Consider the following 20,242-nt stretch of genomic DNA (forward strand, 5'->3'; position numbering starts at 1 on the left):
TAAAAATAGACTGAAAAACGAGAACACATACAAAACAATTGAGCTATCCTTCTATTTGAAAAAAAAAGGTGACAAATACCGATGTTTGTACAACACAGTTGTGGAGAGTGAAAACCGAGCGTGGCATTAGTAAACTGGGTCGGAAAGAGCAGAAGACAGCAATGCAAGAAACCAGGAAAGAACATGCAACATTCATCTTGGATAACGGATAGTAAATCTTTTATAATAAACGTTATACATCATACAAATATCCGACAAAGTTCTTCTGCATCGTTATTCCCATGAGCTGGAACATGTGTATCATCAGCGAGACTACGGGGGGTCCGTAGGTGTGTAATATTACTCGAACATTAATAAACAAGCCGGTCCACTGGACAGGCCGGTGTGAAATGGACCCGATGTATCGATTGCTGGTAACATAGCACCTTATAGTGCACCGTGTCTAATGTGATCAAGCCCTTTATATTGTGCATCCTTGCACATACGGAATAACAAATCTCTCGTGTCATAGTCACCGTTTAGCTTGAAAATGTCCCCATCTGCAAGTTGTGAGCGCTCAGAACGACTCGTTGCTAGGAAACCATTGATCCAGCTGCCTGAAGGATGTATGTATTTATGTAAAGGGAAGCCAGGCGTGTGTATTAACTGATCCTTCTATAAATGGTGTCGGGATGTGGAGGGAAGATGAAAATAAGAAAAGGGATTTCGTACTTCTTTCTTGATCTATTTTCCTCTTGTTTCTTACCCCAACCCCTCTCCCCGATTCTCGTTAGGGAAGGGAAACCATTCACCAGCGAAGAGGGAAGGCAACAAAACGTGCTAGAAGTTGAAAACCCAGTCGTCTGCTGGCAAGCCTCATGGTCGTTCCGTCTCTATCATCATCAACTGCAATGTTCTGGAAAATACCGAGCATAGAAAAAAAATAGATTAGACTTCGTTCAGTAGAAGAAAAGAACTTAGACGTTTGGTGGAGAACACGCGCCACAACGGTAAGCACAATTTCTGATCCGATTACATACGGCAGATGTATATTGCTGCATGTACAACTTGCACGCGGGGAAATCCATACTACTTACTCTAAGACTACTGACCAATCCCGTCTGGGATCGTAGATGGATTAACTCTGCGTGTGTTGGTTGAAATGTTTCATACAGTCTTATTCATATTTTTTTGTTTTCTTTATCCCTCGCTCGTGTGTTGTTTTTAGACCATGTTTTCATTGATTTAGTTGACAATTTCAACGTTAGATGGCGGTCACGTATTATTTGTACCCAGTGCCGATCCTTGCGTCGGCGTAGTTCTGACCTGGTAGAGCTAAAAGAACTGTGAGGGAGGGGATCATCCTCTGACGGTCGATGGAGGGGGACGTCAGAAGTGGCTGAGAAGACGGCGACGACGATCGGCGTGTGTCCTCGCAGCGAGTACGACACGATCGTCAAAAGGTTAGGCGGCCTCGTTGGTTCAAAGCCGCCCAACCAAACACAGTTCATCGACAACCATAGTGAAATTCCACCAAACTGGAACCTAAACGAACAAGCATTTTCGGACTGTGGACAAATTATCTCGTCTCACTCTCCTGGTGTGTGTGCGTGCGTGTTTGTGGTGTGTGTCTGCCAGTGTTTGTACAGCCTGGAACGAGCTACTCAGGAATCGGAATGTGTGAGCGTGTGTAAGACGAGAAGAAAATAGAAAATTCTATTGCCATCTCACTCCCCCCTCCCCCCGTCTTTGCCAGTGTGTGTTTGTGTGCCTGTGTTAACGTGTGCATGTGTGTGGGATCGCAAAGAAAAGTGCTGCTAACAAGCAAAAAGTATTCTGCTGTTCCCGCCTTGAAAAAATCGACCATTGTTACCAAGCAATTTGTATTCCTTGATGGCCACCTAATCGAATCCCCAGAGACTTGAGAAGAAAAAAAAAGTTGGTACAAGCTGACAACGCCGCCTGTTTTTTTCTTGCCCTAGTTTCGCAAAAATATACAAGCCGTCGTCTGAATCAAAGAAGAAGTCATAATCATGGATCCTATGGACCGTCGAGGAACAGGCTCGTCACCGGGAATGATGTCTGGCGGCGGAAGTGGCGGCGGAGGTGGTGGTCTCGTCCCAGGATCCAACAGCCAACACCATCGCTCTCGTTCTGCCACTCGTACGTCATCCACCAACGCCAATCGATCGTACCATTCGTTGGATCGCGACGGTCACGACCGCGAACGCGAATTTATACCCATCCGGGAGCCGAGAGATGGACGTGATGGCCGAGGAGGTGGCGATATGAGGGATCGTTCCCTGGAGCGCGGAATGGACGGAATGGGTGGAGGAAGCAGACGGGATCGCTCCATGGATCGCAATGCCATGATGGACGAAGATATGCTGTACGGTGGAGGTGGCGGGAGAGATGTGGTCGGACCCGGTGGCATGGGTGGATCCGGCCTGGCTCTTCCGCGATCCGCTCGTCAATCGCCGGCTGTTGACATGGCCATGAAAGGAGGTGGTGGTAACAACATGATGGGCAATGTCGGAGGCGGAGGACTCACCAATCGCGAATCTTACCTGATGGAAATCCAAGCGCAAAATGCCGACCTCTCACGCGAACTGGGCACGCTCAAACGTGAACTGGAGATGACCAATCAGAAGCTGGGCTCCAGTATGCACAGCATCAAAACCTTCTGGTCACCTGAGTTGAAGAAAGAAAGAGCCCTGCGTAAAGAAGAATCGGCTAAATATTCGCTCATCAACGATCAGCTCAAGCTGTTAAATGCGGAAAATCAGGTCAGCTTTTAATTTTTTCAATGAAGTATTTTAATTAAGGCATTGCGCTTAAGGCAGGCAAACGAAAGAGAGTAGTATTGTGCACCAGGAGATCCTTTACACAGTATCCCTGTATAGGATTCATTATTCGGATATAGTCGGCACAGCTCTCATGGCCCGTTTCGATATATATATGGGGCGAGCAGCTACGGTACGTAATAGTATTGATCCGATGCGCAGCGCACCAGATAGACAGTCGACTGTTGTGCGGACGCAGAAGTATAGGAGACACACAGACAGAAGAACTAAAGGGAGTTGGGGCAAAAGTCGATGGGTGGTAAAGAAAAAGAAGGGCCCCGGGAGTGCTATATAGCGGGAAAGCTTCTCCCGCTGGAGAAATAGATCGACTTACCGGGGTAGGAAGAAAAAAAAAGGGGGGGGGGGCAATACAAGTTACTGCACCAAACTGTCAACTCCAGTTTTAGGGCACCTTTGGTGACAGACTTGTGCAAGAGGCGCCGTAAAAGATGCGATAATCACGAAAGCTTCTTTCTTTGCGGCCATATTGCATTATTTTTTAAACAGCGGCCAAAATCGCTACCTACTCGTTGACCCGTAGTAACATGAAAACATTGTAGATGCCCCTTATCCATAGTTTTGCACATAAACTCCATAAAGGCTATATATAATTCATCCGGGGGTAGGTTAACGTTTCGGGTCACGGAATTTTTGTCTTGTCGCGATTATTCTTCCTCCCCACCCTCTCTGGAGAGTTTTAACTCTACCGTGTAGATGTAGGCAGTCTATTTAATGTAGCTATAACAATCATGGGGCAGAAAAGATAAAAAAAAGAGGAGAAGATTGTGAATGCAACGGTGTAGTCTGGTTCATCCTCGAAACTTGTGAGCTCCAATTTGCTGGGGCTGTGTAGGTCTTTGTTGTGGACACTAAAGAAGAGGCTCGCATCATTTTGTTTGGTTCGAGAATTTGATTGGCGCGGGGTTATTGGTGGGGTCACTATGAAGAAAGACTGATATAGTCAGCAAGTTTGGATAGGGACGCAGATGGCAGCACGAGTTTAGAAAAGGGACGTTTTTGGAGGGCTGTGTGTTGTCCCCAAAACTGATCGATATACCAAACAGCGGGTTTGTTTCTGAAATCCTCCCCTATTTTTCTCTAATTCTAGTCACGTCAGAACTCGTGAAGTTTCCAAACGATCCATTTGGTATTCTTTTTTTTCTTCTTCAAGTTCATCCAACTTCAGATTCTCGCGGTTAATGGCCTTCACGACACGAGCTGCAAACGTTAAAAAAACATCAATCGATTTTTAAAAATGCCCCCCTGTTGTATATTTGGCCACTTATCTAGCACGACAATGCTAGACATCATGCGCGAAAGCAAAAATCATAAAGATATCAAACGTGCCTTACACGCAACAAGAACCAACATGGTGGTCGTAAAAAGTCGATAGCGATCCTTTATCGTGGCCGGATTTTTACTACGAAACTAATCGCTATGCGATACGGAAATCCGATTCCCCACGTATGCAAATGCACGGATAATGTCTGCCGACGTCAAAAATAGCGAATATTGATGAATATCAGAAATGGGATATTTTCTTCAGTGTGTCTAACAAAAGAACCGCAAAACTGGGCTTCTTCTTTTCAATCCGTTTTTTGTGTGTATAGGACGTAATCTTTGTAGGGCGAGGCCCATAACTATGCGACGCTCATTTGTAAGGGTTTTTGCCTCTATCTGCCGATTGAGATAGCGAGACGTACCGAAAGACTAGCTGCACATGTGGAGAGCTCATTAGTTTTTGAAAGTTTGTCCTAGCGTGATGACGTCCGTGCCCTGCCACGATCTTTGCTGCCGCATTGCCGATGATCACGTGGTTTTTTCTCCCTTCCCCTACCCCTAGACTTGTGTATTTCGTCCAGGGCAACAGGGCATGACTGCATAACTATAGGGGGGGAATGAAGCTTTTTAGTTGATCGCTTGAAGAATCGACCCAATGTCAAGTGGAGTGCGTAACCGAACCTTCTAGAGAAAAACAAATTATTTTTCTGGGGGGAGAGGTTTATGTTATTTTTGTATCCAAGTCGTTTCCGAGGATGCGCTGAGTTCGAATTTCCATGTCATTATTCGAAAAAAAAAACCAGAGTTCTGATTTGTTGATAAATCGTTTAATGCCGTTTCGCTTACTACATCAACTTACACAAAGAATTATTGAAATTGTCCCTTTAAAAAAAAAAAAAATGAAATTATTCTCCATGTCAATGCCAGATGTCGTCATTTTTACACGACAAGAAATTCAATTGCATTCAGATTAGCCAGACTCGCTCCGACGACGACGCTAATTCTATCAAATTTGCAATCTCATTTCCGGCGCACTCAAGAATTTTTCTCCGCTCAAGAGAAAGTGCCATTTGCATTTACAGCTGGCCGTCCCTTCACCTATATTTACATTGGCAAAAATCCTCGGTGTTGTCTCATTCTATTAGGAGAGTGGGGCGATGAAAAAGAAAAAGTGCGTTCACCGTCGTGTGTGCACGAGCCGAGCGGGACCTTTTCTCTAAAAAGATCAAGTTGCGTTTGTGTTTGTTGGAGTCGGCCGGATCGATTCTACATGGCCGCTTTTGATCGGACGGAGGCTCTGTGAGTAATAAGGTCACGCGGGAGGTTCTTTCCCGTTTATTCATGTTGTTCTCGTGTCAAGACGAAGCGAAATAAAACAAAAAATTGTGAAATAAGAAACATAAAAAAAGGATTTTCGCTGTCGGCTTGGCGAAAAGCCTTTAGGCTTTTCCATCACGTTCCACCCAGCCGGATTGGAATTGAAGGCGCTGTTTGGGGAGTGTTGGTCCCCCATTTGCGACGCCAATGTCATTCGATTTGGTTTTGCAACGAAAATGAGAGAGAGAGAGAGAGACGAATGTAAGGAAGCTCAGAAAGAAGAGGGAGCTGTGTGGTTTGGGCGAGCGGATGCCTCTCTTGTGTGTTTGCGCACACAACACAGTGCCGCAGCTGGATCAATAAACAATGTTTGCTGCTTCTATAGTTCTCTCTCGCGCTCTCTTCTTAGTATAGTGGAGAAGGAGAGAATACAGTAGTAGTCGACGAAAAGCGAGCAGCTCATCTCAGATGGAACAGTAAAGAAAAGCAGCTCATGCCGAACATCCAAGATGGCCGTTTTCATGGCACATTCTATGCACGTTCCTTATAGCGATAGAGGTGCTGATGGTTGCAGCTCTTTTTTTGTTGTTGTTGTTGATCGATTACCTTTTTTTTTGTATTGTCTCATTTCGAGAGAAAAAAGAAAATGTTTGCAGCCGTTATCATTATGCTGCTCGTATTTCTGGTTGTACATCGTTGAATGAAACATGTGCTCCGCATACATAGATTTCTTCGTTGGCTGATGAATGGTGTTTCATTTTCGCAGAAACAAGCCATGTTGGTGCGTCAGCTGGAAGAGGAGTTGCGTATCAGGAGCATGCAGAATCATCATCCGAGTCACGAGGTTCGACAGCAAGTGGAAACGATGTACGCCGAGAACGATCACCTGTCCAGGGAAGTGGCCATTCTTCGCGAAACGGTCAAAGTACGTAATGTTTAGTTATACTACACAGCGTAGCATTGACGTAAACCGACAATTTATTGGTTTATCGTTACTCTATACTATATATCCATTCATTCATTTCTTTTTTTTGTGATACTCGTTCCATGTACCAAATTCAAAAAAAAAAAATAAAAGGAACTGGAATTGCGGATCGAAACGCAGAAGCAGACGCTACAATCGCGAGATGAAAGTATCAAGAAACTGTTGGAAATGCTCCAAAACAAGGGCATGGGTAAGTCAACGAGCCGTTCATTTTTTTCCTTCTTTTTTTTTTTTGGTATCTCTCTTCTTCTCTTTTAAATGTCAGCTGCTGTCGTAAAAGTCTTTTTACGTGTTAGAATTTGGGCCCGCAAAGTCGTTTAACCGTGGGCCTAGATTTAAGATATCTATAAATACGTAAGAGTTGGAAGATGATGAACGAGAGAAACCAATGATACAAACTCAGCAGATCAATCTCTGTCGTTTGTTTGATTTGTTTTGAATTTTTTTTTTTGTATTATTATTATTTTTTTTCTTACGTGGATTCTTGCACTACCGCCAATGATTGACCCGCTCTAAAAAAATATCAGGAAAGGAAGAGGAGAGATTAATGATGCATCAAATGCAGGCGCTGGCACAAAAACAGGTCAACCCCCTACATCCAATTATACTTAATAACGCGTTATTCATGCCCAGTCACATGACTATATTCTCTGTTTTTTATTTCATTTTTTTTTTTTTTTCTTGAAAAAAATTTCTTTTTATTGATTTCTCTTATAATCCTCGGTCAATTTCCGGTCTATTTGTCAGTTATTAACGGGGGTGTCTTGCTATTTTTCGCCAGTTGAAGACGACTTGCCTTCTCGACCCGTTCAGAGACAATCACTTCGCAAAAACAAACGGTTCTTTTAAGGACAAGATTTTTGCCGCTTAGACATTATAAGGATATATACTTAAATTTTCGAGCGAACTTTGGGTTGTTATAGCATGAATTCCTATACTGTTACGGTTCTATTTAACGCCTATTAATGGGCCGGCCTCTATATGTCCATCATTACCCCCTAGTTTCTTTTTAAACGTAAACTGCTGTAGGAGCGAAAACATACGTTACGCGTTTAACGGCACGTAGTATATGTATACATAGTTTTATAGTATGATAGACTAAGAAGAACCTGATGCTATTTTCGGCCGTATACAGATCAAAAGAGAGATTGAAAAAAAAAAAAAGCAAATCTAATAGCCTTCTTGTCCAGTTATTTGAGATGAAACGAGACAATCAATGAGCGGTATTTCAAGTTCTTTTTTTTTTTAAATAGGTAAGACTATAGAGTTGATGTAAAAAAAACATGATAGTGATCGATCCTACAACAGTTTGTGTAAAATTACTACCGACAAATGAAATAGTGGGTAATGATTTTTCTTTTTTTTTTTTTTTTTTTCTTTTTTTTTTTTCACAAATTCTCTTTTCTCCTATTTTTATTTGGTTTGACATTCTTATATTTGGTTGCCATGTGTTATAATCCCATTCATTATTTTTGCTTTCTTCGTTTCTAACTCGGCTGCCGAACCTGCACGCTCTTCTGGGTTGGTTTTGTGGGCTCAAACGATCTGATCTGGGCCATCTGCAATTCCAAACAACTGTGCACGTTTTTCTGCTTTTTTATTTATTTCTTTTCATATTATTTTGGATTTCAAACTTTCTCGGTTCCCGCTACCTTCGTCTATGCTGCTATGCCCACCTTCTTACCTCCCCCTTCAATAGGTAGTAGCCTGCTTGTTGCTTCCCCTGATGTGGGCGAGCTCGAAAGACTCAGGAGCCGTCTGAACGAGAGCCAGACGCAGACGCGCTACCTGCAGTCCATGGTCAACATCCGCGATCAGGAACTGGATCGGGCCAGGAAGGTAAGGATTTTTTTTTCAATAGACTTTTCATTCGTTGTAAGTGAAGAACAAAACATCGATCGTGACGAAATGTAGAGAACAAAATAGGCGTCTGAACATTATCGGAAATCCATCACAACCAAAAAGAAAAAGCATTAGTGCCTATTGTTCAGCCTGCGTGTTTTTTTTTTTTCATCCAACTTTTTAATGAATGAACTATTGTCAGTTTTTGCTTTGTAAAAAAAAAGCTTGATCAAACAGAAGGGGAAAAAAAGGGGGGAACTAATGACACTTTTTGGCATGTGATGCGCGATGTTCAGTTTAGCCGCTTTCTCCAGTTCGGTTCCTTTTCATTTCTTTCCTTCCGCCAAGGAATCAACGAATTTGATGGCATTCTTGAGCACGCAAGACTAGCGCTCATTTCATCCTTTCACGAATTCAAATACTTTTATACACAGCTTCATAAAATTATATCTTTTAAAAATTAAATATCCGACATCGAACGATGGAAGCCATTTTGTAAGTATTTCATTTCCTCTTTATTTTTTTATTTTTTATTTTTTTGTAGTTTACTAACGAAATGTGAGATGAAAAAGAATAGTGTCGGAATGCAACTTCTTTTGAAATTCTCTATCCCTCCATATCGGACGGGCTCTGAAAATTGTCGAGACAGATAACCGGATTCTAAAAAGAGACGCTATTCATCATCGTAAATCCATTTCCCACATTTTACGAATTTTAGCTGACGTTCCAAGATGAAGGATAGACATTTACGGCTCTGTTATTCTTCTTATATATACGTCAATACTGCCTCAGTTTTTCTCTTCTACATTTGAACATCATTGAAACATCGATTTGATTTAAATTTGAGGCAAACACTTGCAAAATGGCTACCATCTTATTTGTTGATCTCTTGGCCAGTAGAAAAAGAAAACTTTTGAAACGATGTGTTTTGTCACGCTTGATTACGAATGCAAAGACAAAAAGTCTATTTCGATGGAAGTTTGTTGATTCGAATGAAAATCAAATCATCGCAATGTCACAACCAAAAAAACCCGTACATACACACAACAAAAAAAGGAATCGGTGCTGTGGCAAGACAAACTCAAGAGTCTCATTCAAGATCCGGCTCACCGAGGGGAACACGTGACCGAGACTTGGGCGGCCCTCTTGGAGACGAAAGAGAGTCGCATCGCCATCATGGAGAGAGATATCAGCCTGTTGGAAAAAGAGCTGCTTCAACAGCAGCAGCTAATGCAACAGCAGCGCGACCACTGGGTGCGTTCAATCGAACAATCCAATCCGAGCACTCCGGTTCCGCGCACGGCCACTCCGTCCCAACAGGCGGCCGTTGCAGCTGCCCAACTCTACCGTAACAGTCCCGTTAATAACGGTCAAACAGCTCAGCACAAAGACGCGGTAAGTCTTCTTCTTTTTTTTATTTATTGCCTTCCATTTTTTGTTTTGTTTTTCTAGTTAGGGTAGTCGCCAATTACATCGTAAAGACGTAGTAAAAAGGCTATCCAGTAAGAATGGAGGTAAGTCTTTTTTAAAACCAGTTTATCCCCATGGACGTGATGATGAGGTGCCTCAAGTGACTCATGAAAAAAAAAAAAAAATGAGTAGCCTCTTTTACTTTATTAGATTTGTTTCGTACTTTTTTGTTTTTAATTTGCCCTCTTCTTTTTGATTAAACTATTTGTGTTGCCGCGTTACCAACTTTGATTGCCTGTTGGAATGAAACGCCCCCACCGGTTTCATGGTTTTTTTTTTTCTATTTATGGTTGGCGGAGGCACACGCAGCATGTTTTTATTAAAATAAGCTTATCAGAACGAATGAATGGTGAAGCCATCCAAGCCGATAGCTTTTCGGAATGAAAGCGACACCTGAAATTTATTGCCAATCCCCCCCTTTTTTTTTTTTAATATCATCAATATTTTTCATAGCACAAAATGGATGTCTTTGCTTTTTCTTTTGAAACTATATAATTTTTTTCTAGTTATGAAACCTTATCATAGAGAAATGGGTAGGGAAGGCAAAGTCTTGAATCTTGACCGAGGATTCATTTTTCATATTCCCCCTTTTAAGTTTGTAATTATCCAACAAAAAAAAAAAAAAAAAAAGAAGATTGAAAACATTTCACCCAAGATTTGCAACTCAAAATGGTTTTCTAATGGACCATTCACGAACATTATGCAAAATCGCAAATAATAGGGAAATGTTTTCCTTCCAAAACGTTACCGTTGCTTTCACAAAACTCGTACTTATCGACCAAACAAACACTCCCTCTCACTATCTATGCAACCCAACCCGTGAATGTTCGAAAACAATGGCCGACGTCGTACATATTCAGATTGAAGAGCTGCGGATGGAAATTGGTAAACGGGACCAAGAACTGCTGGCAATGGGGGCCAAAATGAAGACGCTCGAGGAACAACATCAAGATTACCAGCGTCATATAGCCGTCTTGAAGGAGAGTCTTTGCGCCAAGGAGGAGCACTACAACATGCTCCAGACAGACGTACGTCATTTTGCGTCTTTCCATTTTTTCAAGAATATTCGAATGGGCGTTGATTTAAACTTCGTCCCGCCATTTGTTTCTGCGTATCCCAGGTGGAAGAATTGAGACAGCGACACGAAGAAAAGAATCGGATCATTGAGAAAAAGACTCAAATTGCTCTGCAAGCCACTCAGGAGCGTAACCGATTCACGGCTGAAGTGAACGAAATGCGACGATCACCTGGACATCCGTGATCGCAAGATCAACGTTCTCCAACGCAAGGTAACGACTTCAAACATTAACCTTATTACAGTAAGGGGGGGCTACTGTATAAAAACACACATTAAATGACACATTGTGAACTGGACCGATTGTCTTTTGTCAAACGATCTTGTCAAACCCCCGCCATCAATTTTCAAACGTCGAGACCCGTGTGGGTCGCATTTAATGAATTGCTATTCTTGTTGTATGTGCTTCTAATTTGCTTTAACGAACCTCATCAACGTGGGGTGGCCGTCCCGTTTGTGTCTGTTGTCCATTGTCCGGAATTAGATCGAGAATCTCGAGGATCTGCTGAAAGAAAAGGACAACCAAGTGGACATGGCCCGTGCCCGCATGACGGTGAGTGTTGCGTGTTCACGTCAGTCCCCGTCTGTGATCTCCGATATTTACTTTGGCCGCGTTCGATTGACAATTTGTGTTATAAGGCAATGCAGGCGCATCATTGTTCGTCGGAGGGCGCCGTTTCATCACTGGAGGAGGCCATCGGCGACAAAGAGAAGCAGATTACGCAATTGAGAGAACAAAGGGACCGAGCCGAACAGGAAAAACACGAAGAGAGGGATCTTCACGAGCGTGAAATTGCCGAGTACAAGATGAAATTGCACACGCTGGAGAGCGAAGTGGAGAAACTCGGCGTGCGGCTCGATAGAGCTCTGGCCGAGAAAGATAAATTGGAAGCCAAACTGGAGAGTTCACAGTCGGAGTTGGGCAAGTCCAAAGCCGAACTCGATCGAGTCCAGGGCGACGCTGGTAAGAGCTCTGTCGAATGGGAATCGGCCAAACAGCGAATCTCGCGTTATGAAATGGAAAACGAACGGCTCAAATCGGAGAACGAACGCCTCCGCCACGATCTCGATCGTTCCACATCCACATTCGGCCGTACACAGTTGAACGTCACCCAAGAAGCCGAGAGGATCCAAGAAAAGCTGGACAAGACTCAGGTATAACGTTCAAGGCTTTCAAGGATTATAATCGAATTATTCTATGTTGTACAATACCAGGCGGAGTTGAGACGAGCGCTGGCCGAGCTGCGAATGAACCAGTCCGAATGGGAAAGGAGCCGAGCGGAAGCGGAACAGCTGCAAGAGAAGGTTGAGAAATCACAGGGTGAAATTTATCGCCTCAAAGCCAAACTGGAGAATGCCCAATCAGAAAAAGAAAACCTTCAGGTGAGTGTGCCACTCTTCATTTGCTCTCACTCTAGGCTATTTATTTCTAAATGGATTGGCTTTCATCAGTGAACGTGTGCAATCTAAGGCACTCTACTGTAAAACTAGAATAGCCTATTTGAATTCAAAGAGTCGCTCCCCACCCTCAGGAAGAAAGAGAGCCAGCCAGATGTAGAATGGCGAAAAGGAAATGAGTTCTTCGCTTGATGCTTTTGGCCACCGGCCGGAAGCATATCCGCCAACACAGCTGACGAAAGTAAAGCATTTCTTTTCGCTTTGGAGGCGCTAGCGGCGCATATAAAAGGTTGTTGGAGATTTAGGAAAAAATGATTGAGTCTGCTCGTACGAGAGAGACGCGTAGACGCTAATGGAAGCGAGAAACGGAAGGAGAGCAAAGGGGACGGAAAATAGGAAAGGCATAATTCAATTCCGAACGGCTAGAGTGATGGCTGCGGCGGGATGCTTTCTGTTCGTGGCAAGTGGTAATGGCAAAAGGTTAACTCTATTGTCTTTCCGATGAGCAACCTAAAGCGAGAACTCTCCTGCTGCTGGTGGCCTTCTGTCTGCGACAGGGCCAGCAGTCACCTCCTCCCCCGAAAAATCGATTTGTTTGGCATTATGAAAAAACACAGACGCGGGCCTTTTTTTTTCTCTCTCTCTCTCTCTCTCAGTTCATTATGATCGGATGATTGTCTTGGTGGACAATAATCAAAGCAATAATACAGTCTGGAACATATTTTCTTGGTATAATTAAATCAATTATTTCCCAAAATATATATATATTTTTTTGTTCTCGTTTGTCGACAGGAGGAGTACGAAAGATGTCAAGGCAGCGTGTCACGGCTGCACGCCGAGCGTGATAAGGCTGTCTCCGATGTGGAGAAAGTTCGCGAAGAGCTGGAACGTTGTCAGAGCACGCTGGGCAAATTGCAGCTGCAACAGGAGAAAACGCAGCAAAGTTACGACAAGGCGCAAAACGATGTCGATCGACTCCAAGAGCGTCTCGACAAGGCCTTAGCTGAATCTCGCAAAGTAAATCTCAGCTCCACATTTCCTTCATTTATCCTGCCTTCCTTTTTATCGATTATTGGCTAACTCGATGAAGAAGAAGTCCATCATTCAATCCTCCCATCTTATTATGAGATTTTTTTGTTCTCTTCCTGTCTGGCCTTTTTTTTTGTAATTTGATATCCATACTATTGATCTAGTTCCAGAGCGAGAAAGAAAAGTACGTCTACGACTTTGACAACATGCAGGCCCAGTTGGACAAATCAGCGGGCCAGTTGTCTCGCGTCCAAAAGGAGAAGGAGAATATCCAACAAGAAATGGAACGCCTTCGGGACAAACACGACAAAAACCAGGCAAGCTGAAAACATATACAAGCACGGCCCGTCCAAAAAAAAAAAAAATACGAAATCAATCACCGATTGGACGTCCATTCCGTTGGTTTCTCACGCGTTTTTTTTTTTCTTCTTATTCATTTTGTGTTTGCTTTCTTTGAATAAAAAAAAAACAGGCGTTGACGATGCGATTACAAAAGGAACGCGATGTCGTCAGTCAGGAAGCGGCATCGCTGAGAGAGAAGCTGGAACTGGTCCAATCTCAGGTCGCCAAGGCAACGCGAGATCGCGAGCTCCTTCTCAGCGAGACCGAATCCAGTCGCGAACGTTTCGATAAAGTGAATCAGAATCTCCTGAAAGTGCAGGTTCGTTAATTGATTTATAAATCATCTGGCTCGTTATTGATTGTCCGGCGCAATTCGCCGTACAGCACTTAAGAGTCGTGATTCATTTAGTGTGTCTAACCCACCCGAAAGTCCACGATCCACTCTTAAGAACTTTAACCATGTTGAGATCAAAAGCTCTATTATGGCCATTATTGATTTTTTGTTTCATTGATTTGTCTTCCTAATTGCGTATTTCTCCTAACCCATCGTGTAGACGGAGAGGGATGATTTTGCGGCGGAATTGAGCCTGTTGCGCGACAGGCTGGAAAAATCGCAGGCGAACGCAAACAAAGCGATGGAGGAACGCGAAAATACCGCCAAGGAAATGGAGCGGCTACTGGAGAAGTCGGACAGGAGCCAAGGCGAAGTCTACCGATTGCAGGGTAAACTGGACACGGCCCTGGCCGAACAGGAAAGACTACGCAGCGAGAGCGATAAGTGCCAGCTCTTGGCATCCAGAGCTCGCGAAGATTTCCGCAAAGCGCATGAAGAATTGCAAGACGTCAAGGAAAGCCTAGACAGGGCGTTGCTGCAACTCTCCAAATCTAAAGAGCACGAAGAGAAACTAAAAGAGGAGCTTGAAAAACATTCGGTCGACGTAGAGATGCTGCGCGAGAGACAGGAGAAGAGCCAAAGCGAATACAGACGAGTCTACAGTGAAAAGGAGAAACTGGAAAGCGAATTAGCCCGCGTTCAATTTGAACTGGAAAGGACATCCTCGCAGCATTCGAAGGCTCACGCTACGCTGGAGAAGACGCAGGAAGACTTTGCGCGTAAGCAGGTCGAGCTCGAAATGATTTCCGAGAAATACGACAGGATGCAGGTGGAGCTGCGCCGTGTCCAGTCCGAATGCGATCGCTATCGGACCGAGTGCGAAACACAAAAGGAAGAAGTCGATCGGTTCGCTGCGCGTATCGGAAAATATCAGGATCAACAAGAGCGCACTAAAGAAGAACAGGACAAATTGGCCATCGAAGCCGAACGCTACAAAGACCGATTGGCCCGCGCGCAATCGGACATGGAGAAACTGCAGTCGCACAAAGAGAGGACCGACCAGGAAAATGCCCGGCTTAAAGTCGAACTCGAACGGCAGGCGGAGAATGTCAAACAAACGGCCATGGTATCGCGCAGTCAAGCGGCAGCGGAAAACGCGGCCGAGTTAGTCCGCGTCCAATCGGAATTGAGCAGATCGCAGAACGAAGTCCAGCGATTGCAATCGGAATTGGCCAGGGCGCAGACCGAGGTCGAACGCCATCGTGACAAATACGAAACTGGCCAGCAGGAGATCCAGCGATTGCGTTTGACTTGCGAAAAGAGCGACAAGGAGCTGGCCAGGGTTACCCAGGACATGGAACGGCGGATCGCCCTAATGACCAAGACAAGCAGCGACCAGGATCGTTGCCAGATGGAAATGGACCGTCTACGAATTGAAATTGAGAAAGTCAAAGACAAATACGACCGGGCTCAGGCCGAGGTGGCACGATTAGCGCTAAAGCTGGAACAGGAAGAACGGGATAAGGAGAAACTCAGGATACAAGTGGCTCAATTGGAATCGCAGAAAGAACGAGCCCTGGGCACTGGGCAGAAGCAGTGCGAAGAGCTAACGGAACGAAATCAAAAGTTGCAGTTGGAGTGCGAACGACTTGGACAAGAGAAGGAACGTGCCAATGTCCAGGTGCAGCGACTCAATCTAGAGTTGGAGAAACATTTCAGCAAGTTCCAGGAAAACAGCCAAGCTTCCAAGAAAGAACTAGATCGGCTGGTAGATGAGCGAGAGAAGCTGGCCCGCGAAATCCAGACGACCAAAACTGAGAACGAACGGCTGCGTGACGAACTGCACAGACTCCAACGTTCCCTCGAGTCCAGTCAAGGCGCCAAAGAGGAGTCGACCAAATTACAGAGGATGATCGATACGATGCAGAACGAGCTGGGCCGTCTCAATGCCGAACGGGAAAAACTTTCGGCCAATATGTCACAGAAGGACAAGCAATGGGAGAAAATGGAGAAGCAATTAGTGAAATTAGAAGCCGAGTTGAAGAAGGTATCAACAGAACGAGACCAGGTGATTGCCCAACTGGAGAAATCGCAGGAGATGTTGGTCACGTTCCAGCACGAACTGCAACAATCCGATCAAGGGTTGGAGAGGACCAAGCAGGAGAACGAACGGCTCAAGAGGGAACAAGAGCGCATTCTCCGTGATGTTGAACAAGGATCGCGCGACGTGGCACAAGCTAAAGAAAAAGAGTTCCAGCGTCTGCAGAATCACGTCCAGCAGCAAGAAAAAGAGCTGGCCAAGAGCCAGCAAGAGATGGCCAGAGATCGACAGCGAGCCGAAAAGGCTGAACGTGATTTGGCAAACGCTCAGCGACTGTTGCAAGAACGAGCCGGTCAACTGGAAGGGGCAGCGTCACAGGCCGGCCAGGCAGTTGAGATGGAAAGGAAAAGAGCCGAACGGGCTGAGCAAGTCGCAAGAGAACTACAAGAAAGTCTGACGCAGCAGAAGAAGCTATCGGAGCAGCAACAACAACATCTGGCTCAGCTTCAACAGCAAATAGGTCAGCAGCAACAACAACTGGCGGCACAACAACAACAACTGGCCCAGCAGCAACAATATTTGCAAAAAGCAGCAGGCGAACAAGGTGCTAAGAGCGAAACGATGGCCGCTGCCACGGCTGAGGTGCAAAAATTACGCAAAGAGCTGAGCGCCGTCCAGCAAGAGGCTGCAAAAGCTTCAGCCGAAAAAGAAAAAGCTGCAGCACAAGTGGTTAAGATCCAGCAAGAATTGAAAAGCGCTGGAGTCGAACGAGAGCGGCTTCAATCACAACTGGAAATGCTCGTCAATGAGTTAAGCAACCGACAGGTAGAGAGCACACAACGAATCACCTCCGGATCTGTTTTTCTCCGTTTCTGTTTATTATTTTATTTTTTTTTAAATTTAGATTTATGTTGTTTTGCACATTTTTCTATCCCATTCTTGTATGTTTGGGAAATTCAGTTGATTTTTATTGTGAGCCTATTCTGTTTTATTCGCGTTCTCCTTTGTTGTTTTCATTTGTTATTCGATGTTCTTTGGGCATTTTTAGTTTGATTATGTTGATATCCGTGTGCATTTATTTTGCTGTTTAAAGAGGATACGATGAGAATTTCATTTTAACGACGGTTGGATCGTCTTTTGATTTAGTTGGAATTACAAGAAGCCACAACGACGCGCAGTGACGGTGAGGAGACGACCAAATTAAGGCGGCAGGTCGAAGAGCAGCGGAAGCAACTGGAAGAACTGCGGAGGTCAAGTGAGCAGCGAGCCAAACAGATCGAGGAGCGCCAAAAGGCACTGGAAGAAGCTGAACGTCAAGCTAAGAAGAGGAAAGAAGCTCTTGATCAGTTGGACGAGAGGCTCAAACAACAGCAAAAGGGTGGCCCGGCAGCAGCCGGAGCTTCCGGCAAACAGTTGGCCGAGAAGGATTCCGAAATCAAGCAGCTCAAGGAGGACAGCCAGCGAGCACAGAGCGAGACGGAACGGCTCCTCCAATTGATGCAAATGACGCAAGAGGAACAGTTCGCCAAAGACAAAACTATTATGGAATTACAGGAGTATGGGCATTCATCATTACTAGCCATTCAAAAATGTTTCATTTCATTATGTCATTTTGTTTGGCTTTAATCAGGGCATTAAGAGTGGAACGATCGAAGCGTGCGCAATCGAATGCGGCGGATGAGCGAAGCGCAAACCAAGATCCGCGAGGCCAGAACCGATCACAGGTTAGGCCTTTTTGTTGTTAGGCCTTGGCTTTACATGCATATCATCTTTATTCATTTTCAACAACTATAACTAACCAACAACAAAACTTTGAATGGTTAACTAACTAACACCCACTCTTACAGCCCGGCGCCTCCGTTCCGGGGGTGCAAGCCTTAACCAACGCTGGCGGATTCTTAAAAAGCCTCTTTTAAACAACAACAAAGCGACACATATTTTATTTTTTTTTACAACTTCTCATTTGCCTTATAATTTCTTTTCATTCATTTCTTTTTTTTTTTCTATTATGCATCACATTATCATTATTGCCTGCGCTTTGGTTGCGTGCACGGTTTCGGTTTGTTCCATTCATTTTTGTTCAGTTTCATCATTCGTATTCTGAAATGACATCGAGCCAGACGACAGAAGAGAGTGGCCAAGAGGGAGAGAATCCGCCGAATGATTCGTTACCGAAGCGTACGGATTATCTGCCTGAAAAGAGGGATGAACTCGCAACCGTCGTTCAACAGCTGGAGGAAGTGATCCGCATCAAAGAACTCTGTATCGATCGGCTAACGAAAGAGCTGAATGACGCCAGAGACCAATCCGCTTTGCTGGAAGGCCAGAGTGCCAAAAGCCTAGATCTGAAAGAAGACCGGATCGAAGAGCTGGAAGAAGCTCTCAGGGAGAGCGTTCGCATCACAGCAGATCGCGAAGTAGCGCTTGACGCTGAGACCCAACACAGAACAATACTGGATCAAAAGGTTTCTATAGTCTCTCTGATTGACGCAGAATCTTACCAGCATTTTTTTTTTTTTTATTGATCAAAGATAATATTCTTTTATTGTGTCCAGGTTGGGCAGCTGGAGCAACGATTACAGTCTATGCATAACGCCAAAAGTTTGAAATGCCACCAATGTCGACCGAACAGGCTGAAGCTGCAAGAGCTTCAGTCGCGATTGAGTCAGCTACTAGCAGAGAGGAGAGGCCACCTTCACGAGCTCTTCGACATGAAGTACGTACAGCAATGTTTTTCTCAGAAATTGGATTGCTACTGTTTGACTAAACGATGATTCCTATTTACTTATTTGCTGGCAGGCAAGAAGCTTTAGAAGCTGCCATCAGCGAAAGAGACGCACAGCTCGGCTTGCTCGAAGTATCCGGTATTAAGACGGCCAGGGCTGCGGAACGTGCTGATGATTTGAGGGCCGACCGGAAAAGGTTAATGCAAATGATGAAACAACAGGTAATAATCAATGATTATGGATTTTGTTTAAATAATGACAATACTACGAGAGAGGGATTTGATGATCGTAGAATGAGAAACGAGTCAAATTGTTACTCGAATACGAAGACGAGAGTCTTATCGCCATCGAAGGTGACGATTACCACGCAACAGACTCGACAGAAGACAGTGATGATCCCGTATGCAAATGAAATCGAGCAATATAGACATGCCGTCGAGGAAATGCATACCGATTCCGTACGCTGTTGGATGACAAAGACAATAATTCAGTGAATACTACTGGACATATCTCTGTAAAATGGTATTACGTCGAATTCGGATTCTTATTTGATTCATTTCTGAAGAGTGCTGATTGAGACAAACAAAACAAAACATAGTTACGTATGATAGTTAACTGCCAATGTTCAGCGTTTGATGGCCAATAATTTTCAACCAATCTTATGTTGAGTTGTTTCTATTTGTTAAATCTGATTGTCATTGTTCTTCATTCGTCATTTTCAACACCGTTTCACCACCGTTTCGATTGCAAAAGTCAGAGATTTGTTTATTATTATTCTAAAAATGCATACGGTGTTCGATTCGGATCCTCCAACGAGTCTGTGCCCCTCCCAAAAATAATAATTTAAATAACATGCTAACAAATGATTAGTCATAGCTAGTAGGCTATAATGGAATGTGCACAATATTGGTAATAATTGTTAACCGTTTCCGAGTCTTCTTAACGGTACCCGCGCGCATTCGTCGTGTCCGTCACCTCCATTTCCCCTTCTCTTTTATTTGTTTTAATATATTCTAAAATGGCACTGGTGAGTCTCGGACCGATAGGGCAAGAAGACGAAATGAATCAACTTTATTACATTTCTGAACTTGTGTGTGTGCGTGCGTGTGTGTGTGTGACTGTGTGTGAGTGAGTATTCCGCGCGCGCGTATGTTAAAATTTTTATGATTTGCCAAGCCTTTATCTGTCCTTCTCTATTTATTCTCCCAAATATTTCGATGTATCAACGTTCAGCCATCATCTGATCCAATCTGACGGTGAAAGAAAAAATTTTGTTTTTTTTTCATTGGATTTTAAAGGTCTTATAACACTGTTGGGTTTCATCCATCTTTTCCATTATTATTCTCTCACCGCGTTCCAAAAAATAACAAAAAAATGAGCGTTCTTGTGTTTTGACTTTGAGTTTAAATTTTGCTCTTCTAAACATTGGCCGTCTGTGAAAATTCGGCTGATAACACCGGTTGTTCATCGTTGTTGTTACATACACTTCTCCGCTAATTGTAGCCTAGTTTTGTCAAATTATTTGAAAACCGAGTTTAGAGGGGAAAAAAAGGACTTGCCTCACTTACCAAAAGAAAGCT

The 20,242-nt window shown here is 44.0% G+C and overlaps 1 protein-coding gene across 1 annotated transcript; it reads left to right on the plus strand.

The window, feature by feature from the left end:
- The first annotated feature begins 94 nt into the window (after positions 1–94).
- Positions 95–20,164, plus strand: LOC116921986 (trichohyalin). The gene is given in 22 exon segments (XM_045172276.1): positions 95–989; positions 1,248–2,765; positions 6,187–6,345; positions 6,499–6,595; positions 8,105–8,244; positions 9,304–9,642; positions 10,578–10,745; positions 10,838–10,957; positions 10,959–11,006; positions 11,277–11,345; positions 11,432–11,947; positions 12,008–12,175; positions 12,983–13,207; positions 13,384–13,536; positions 13,692–13,880; positions 14,116–16,761; positions 17,083–17,492; positions 17,567–17,660; positions 18,021–18,401; positions 18,492–18,652; positions 18,736–18,883; positions 18,955–20,164. Coding segments are annotated over 21 exon segments (7,104 nt in total). The 5' UTR covers positions 95–989; positions 1,248–2,012; the 3' UTR covers positions 19,075–20,164.
- The last annotated feature ends 78 nt before the right edge of the window (positions 20,165–20,242 follow it).

This window comes from Daphnia magna, linkage group LG4 (assembly GCF_020631705.1).
Source record: "Daphnia magna isolate NIES linkage group LG4, ASM2063170v1.1, whole genome shotgun sequence".
Taxonomy (NCBI): domain Eukaryota; kingdom Metazoa; phylum Arthropoda; class Branchiopoda; order Diplostraca; family Daphniidae; genus Daphnia; species Daphnia magna.